Source organism: Elaeis guineensis, chromosome 1, assembly GCF_000442705.2.
Source record: "Elaeis guineensis isolate ETL-2024a chromosome 1, EG11, whole genome shotgun sequence".
NCBI classification, from domain to species: Eukaryota; Viridiplantae; Streptophyta; class Magnoliopsida; order Arecales; family Arecaceae; genus Elaeis; species Elaeis guineensis.
The window spans coordinates 185,015,385-185,021,384 of NC_025993.2; the positions used below are offsets into that span (position 1 = coordinate 185,015,385).

Genomic DNA, 6,000 nt, shown 5'->3' on the forward strand with positions numbered 1-6,000 from the left:
CTGCAGAGAGGACCAATTGATAGAATTCTGACTCAATCCCTGCGGTTTAATATCAGCAATATCAGCAGAGAGAACGACACGTTAAACATACTAGAAAACTCGGCGAGACGAGATAATAATAACTAAATCTTGTTTGACTTCTCTGGGAATACGTGTCCTCAGAAGATAGCGGTGATTTCCACTTCCCGAAGCATGAGAACAGCCCATCCCCAAAGCTCGGGCGGCAGTTTGAAGCCGTGGAGTTCATAACTACATAAAATACCAGAAAAGAGTTGAGTAGGTTAAGATAAGGCCAGCGAGCTCAAAGTCACCTTCCGTCTCCGTCCCACCGGGGTATCTGCACGTCAAACATAGGCGTCCCACCATTTTAATTACTACATTTAAATTTGTCAGGTCAAAATCAGAACATATCAGCATGAACAAATTCTTCTCTAATTGCTTCAAGTAGAGGAAAGATTGGTCAATATTTACTGGTGCTTGTAAAATCAAAATGATAACAAATTCACGCAAAGATGAACCTCACTCAACGCATGGCAGACGAAAACAATCAGATGCGGACAAGGCTGAAAATAAGAGGATTCAGAACTGTTAGGAGAGAATAAAGTATCTAGATCATCACACATGCAGGATGATAGGCCTATATCAAACCCAAATATTAATAAAAATGAGAGATGGTTTCCCGTTTGTTTATTTTATTGTAGCCAGTCAAGCATTCCTTCCACCTAGGAGAAATATGTTGCAAGTCCCCTGCATCATTGTATTGAAAGAAAATTCCTCACCTTTCAGATGTTCAGAGAATCACAAAACCATTCGGCAACCTACCAAGCAAGTAGCCTATACCTAATTCCTGTATTAAAGTGAATCAAGAAATTAAGAATGCCTGCACAACTGAAGCAGAACACACCAAAAATAGATGTTTGGTATTATCATAAGCACAATTCAGATGAGGGCACAAAGCACGATACCAACAACTAATTATATACTACTTAATACATGCTTTGCATGATCACTATAAAACTCACAAGAAATCTAAAGATTTCTAAGCACAACATTTATGTTAATCATCAATACAAAACTTGCCTCATCTTTCTGAGACACCAAAATAAATCATAAATTAAGATGTCAATAGAATAAATTCCACTGATAAGTTGCCATTAACACATCTGCATGGATGTCCGGTTCTTGTTTGAAGCCAACTGGCCACTTAACTCTGAAGATTGAGAATCATGACAAGATTGAATGAATCTCCTATAATTTCAGTCCAGATTGAATGGCAACTACACCACCAACAAGGTTTTCATATTCTACTTTCTCGAAGCCTGTGTCAACAATCATGCGAGCAAATGCCTCCTGCACAAGAGAGGAGGGAAAAAAAGGTCAGGGTAAAACAGAATGAGGAGGATGTAATTTCAGAAAAAATAGGAAGGCCATCAAGTCTGCTATGGCCAAGTCTTTTGCTATTCAACCACTGAATAATGCTTCCATAATCTAACCATGCGATAGTGCATGGATTCAGACACACCACATGCATGCGGTCTTCTGCATGAGTGGTAACAGCTTTATTGCAATACAGAGCAAAATGAAATTACGGTTCCAAAGAAGAGAATAAATCACTATTTCATTGTCAACACCAAATTACAACCCTCAGTTCCAAATATTCAGTTTGTAACAACAAAATAACATGCATGGTTATTAATTCATCTTCATCTGCATGCATGCATATACAGCATTACATGAGGTGGAAAATGTAGGAGCAACCAGAAACTAGAAACAGCAAAGATGGAGGGATATACATACTTATAACCTCTTCATATCTACCTCATTCCAAAATTTAAGTATACAAAATGGAAAAAGTTTTATCTCACCTGGTTAGGGAACCGGCGAATACTCTCAACCAAGTACTGGTATGATTCTCGGTCACCAGCTACCAGCTCTCCCATAGCTGGAATGACTGAAAATGAGTAGTAATCATAGCTGCAAAGTGTAATAGAGATTTTCAGATATGAGCTGCAGCAGGAAATTAACAGCAGGTGTAACTCCACCATGCAATTCACTTCACAGATGAAGCTGTCACCTCAACGAGTTGACACATGATCACGACATAACATATGGGGTTGATCCGATTTGCAACAGAGGTTTCTAAAGAGTAATCATGTTCCGTAGAACATACAACTGGAGAAACTATATAAAAAACACGTGTTTCCATGTTTGCAAGTAAAGAGTAACTCACAGTTGTTTGAAGATTGGGAGTTCTACATGACTCAACTCCAGACAAAGGAACCTGCCTCCTCGTTTTAGAACCCTGAAAATCATATAAATGTATCATACTCATGTAACATCGAAGCCAAGAAGAGAAATTAGCGAGTCACTCATTCTTCTTCAAGCACAATAACAAATTATAAACAGTTGTTACATGTAAACCATATTTTACGATATAGTTCTTTATCCCTATTTAAGAAGTGTCTTAAGCATTCTGAAACAAATACCTCATGTGTGCCACTTTAACATAATTCTATAGCATCATACTACATTTCTAGGATAACTTGACAAACTCAAAACAGACATTCACTGCTCAACTAAAACTATCATGCACACAAATTTCAACAACTTCACCTGTAAGCCTCTGCAAGAGCTTTCTCAATGTGAGTGACATTTCTGATCCCGAAAGCAATAGTGTAACCATCCATTGATTCATCCTCAAAAGTCAAAGCTTCTGCATCACCCTCTATCCAATGAAGGCAGTGATTTTCACCCAGCCCTATGTAACAGAAGTTGAATTACCAGAAAAAGGGCATAAGATCTTAGGAACAAAGTAAGTTGAAATGATGACATAAGAGATAGGTATATACCTCTTTCAATAGCACGCTTCTTGCCAACATTCAACATATTTGGGTTAATGTCGCATATGTATATTTGTGTTTCTTCTTCTGTCTCAGCAAGACCATCCTGCATGGCCCTGCGGCTGACACTATTTATACTTTCTAAAACACGAAATGCTACATCACCTGCATGTTCATAAATTTGCATGTCCAGATTCAAATAATTATCTCTATGCAAAACCTTCAAACAAGTAAGCTGCAATATGTGGTTGTTGGATGCAATGAGACATAATGAATAATTTCTCAATAAATAACAAGGTACATAATGTTGACCTTCATGCAGAAAGGTGTACTGATAAAATTGAAAGGGTAGGCCTTGCGATAAAGAACAACTTGAGAATTTGCAACCACGTATAATGCAAGAATGCGGTTAATTTTAAGCAACCAGGTGTAATTCTACTTTTTTAACCCTGAAAACCAAGCCTGTGTCACTTGTGAATAGTACCAACCATTATTATGGGGACCTCCTTCAGATTTCAACAACCATAACAACCAACTTATCAAGTACAGACTGAAATTTGGTTAAAATGCATATAGATAACCTATATTTGCTTAAAAGTTCATAATTGAAAAGGAAACCACATTATGAAATTGCTGGTTAAAATGTTTGATCCGACTAGATCCATGCTCTATGGTGAACAAATACTGGAAAATGAAATTTAATAAAACATGTCCATTTAAACTATCTGTTGGTGATTGAAGTCAGCATGTAGAAAAGATGATTTGGTTATCTGTGTACTAATCACCCCAACATGAGGGGATGGCATGCTTGACTAAATGCCCTGTTACTATAAGCAAAAGCAACTAAGCCTACAGCAGCATGATTTTACCTGTTCCACCAGCCACATCAAGATGCTTCATTCCTGGAAAAGGATGCAATTTGGAAACCAGCCTGGAAAAAAGCATTAACAACAAAGAGAAGAATCAGGATCAACCATGACGTATTTGGTTGGAGAGATGCATAGATCAATGTCAAATGGCCCAACCTATCTTTCCACAGCCTATGCAATCCAGCACTCATCATATCATTCATGAGATCATAGTTTGAAGCAACGCTACTGAAGACATTACCAACCAATTTACTTTTTTCTTCTTCTGGCACTTCTTTGAACCCTGCACAAGAAGTTATCTGCCTCTTGAACAAAAACAATGAAAATTATGGATACATATTTCAATATGAATACAGTCTTCGCCTTGTCAGCAACAACATAATTCACAGCAACCCGATAACCACTATAATGCATATATTAAGAAAGTAGGTGCCCTGAAACTTGATTATGTGCTTCAGCATTAGTACAGTAACAACACCTTCCTCCAAACTAATGAATTAAATTGACAATATTATCCAAATCATTCAGTGAATTGCTTTGCAATGATTGGATTGATCGATTCAAAAAGTTATTAAATTATCCATGTTTTTAGTCATTCAATTCAGCACTTATCAATAAACAGTTATGCAATTCGAAGTAGTAACCCTATATGTTTCAGGCGATGGTGTTTTTTTCTTTCTCTCTCTCCTTCTTTCTTTACACTTGATTGAATATATAAATATACATGAATATATCAAAAAATATATCAACTATCTGGTGTTCTTGTTTTTTCCCCTCCTTTTCATAAGCTTTGATTATCCGAATACTTTTCAAACTTCTGGCAGATCCAGCACACTATCTGAATTCCATATTTCTGTCTCTGGCCAAATGGTTCCTGAACCCGATTATCAGCAGGTATAGAGCTATTAATGAAAACCAGGAAGATAGAACGCGACTGGTATCGAACTGGGAAGTGAAAGGGGAGAGAGAAGAAAAGTGGGTCATCCTCCAACATCATACGACGCTCGTAGCGTCCAAGCAATCCGTGGCTATTCGTGCATGAGAATCATTTATTCCAAAAATCGAACTAATTTAGGCAAGGCAAAAGGAGAGATGCATCATAATGGGAGATTCGGAGAGGGCTACTACTGTACCAAAGCTGGTGGCGTGGGAATGGAGAAGAGCAGCACCCCGAGGGAGAAAGGATCGAAGGAGATTCAGATCGCCGACGAGTCTGATCACACTCCGCCTCCACGCCATCGTGCGCCTCGTGCCTCCAAGAAAAAATTGCTCCTGGGGCCTCCCCCTTCTTTCCTGTTTTATGAAGCCTTCCGGAAGAAGATACGAGATTAGAGATTTTTTCTTTTTCCAAAAACAACAAGAGAGATGGCATGGTGAGCGGGGAGAGGGTTGGTGACGGCCCGATGGGGAAGAGAGCCTACTCCATGGGATGGAAGAGGAAGAGGAGTACCAGAGGGAGGCCGTGGGTGATGCCAGCAGAAAAGCGACGCCGATGAGGAGAACGAAAGACGGGAAAGAGGGAGACGCCCGGCGGAGAAGAAAAAAAATGAGGCGGAAAAGCCAAGCGCGGTTAGATCCGCAGTCCGCACCGCCCAACGAGAAGTAGTGGTGCGCGACACGGCTGGAGGAGGGCGCCTTCTCAGATCTCCATCACAGACCGACCGCCTAGGGCACCACGGCCCAGATTGAGATGGCTCTGCAACCCTATTGTCACGCGCACCATATAAAATTTGATTATATTTATTTTTACTATAATATAAATTCTAAATATATTTGGTTGTATTTTCTTGTTTTGGATCACAGTTTTCTTTGTTGATGCATCATTCCATATCAACTAGGTGTGCGGCAGCATAAAAAATAATTAGCTTATAAACTCATGTGATACATGAGATTTAAATAATATTTAATTTTATTTATTTAGTTTATTATATCTATTCTATATATATTTAAAAAATATATTATAAATCTTACGTATTAAGAGGATATATTTTTTATTCTTGAAAAATTAAAAATAAAATAATTTTGCATATCATGTTCATATGAAAAAAAAACTATTACAAATATTTTTTTTATTCTTATTGAATACTTTTTTATGATATGCATTGATGTTGTTCATATATTTTATAATAAAGATTTTTATATATTTTATGCTTGAGACTTTGATAAAATTTTTAATTCTACATATTACAATGTACTTTATTTTTTAAATTTTCTAATATTTTTCCATCCACATACTATAAATCAAGATATTTTATATATTTGCACATAAATTTTTAAAATTTATCAAAAAA

The 6,000-nt window shown here is 37.4% G+C and overlaps 1 protein-coding gene across 1 annotated transcript; it reads right to left on the reverse strand.

Annotated features, from left to right (window-relative positions):
* Positions 1–889: 889 nt before the first annotated feature.
* LOC105040142 (2-methoxy-6-polyprenyl-1,4-benzoquinol methylase, mitochondrial) lies at positions 890–5,291 on the reverse strand. The gene is made up of 9 exons (XM_010916542.4): positions 5,160–5,291; positions 4,843–5,016; positions 3,866–3,992; positions 3,710–3,771; positions 2,850–3,005; positions 2,614–2,758; positions 2,231–2,302; positions 1,866–1,974; positions 890–1,350 (listed from the first exon to the last, which is right to left on the reverse strand). The coding sequence occupies exons 2-9, from the start codon at positions 4,946–4,948 to the stop codon at positions 1,249–1,251; spliced, it is 879 nt and encodes a 292-aa protein (XP_010914844.1). The 5' UTR covers positions 4,949–5,016; positions 5,160–5,291; the 3' UTR covers positions 890–1,248.
* Positions 5,292–6,000: the final 709 nt, after the last annotated feature.

Bases quoted from the DNA above. Each gene is read 5' to 3' on its own strand.
- LOC105040142 (XM_010916542.4), bottom strand. From the start codon at position 4,948: ATGGCGTGGAGGCGGAGTGTGATCAGACTCGTCGGCGATCTGAATCTC. The intron at 3,993-4,842 runs GTACAGTAGTAG...CTTCTTGTGCAG, and splicing joins TTCCCACGCCACCAGCTTTG to GGTTCAAAGAAGTGCCAGAA. The intron at 2,759-2,849 runs GTATATACCTAT...TCTGTTACATAG, and splicing joins GAAGCGTGCTATTGAAAGAG to GGCTGGGTGAAAATCACTGC.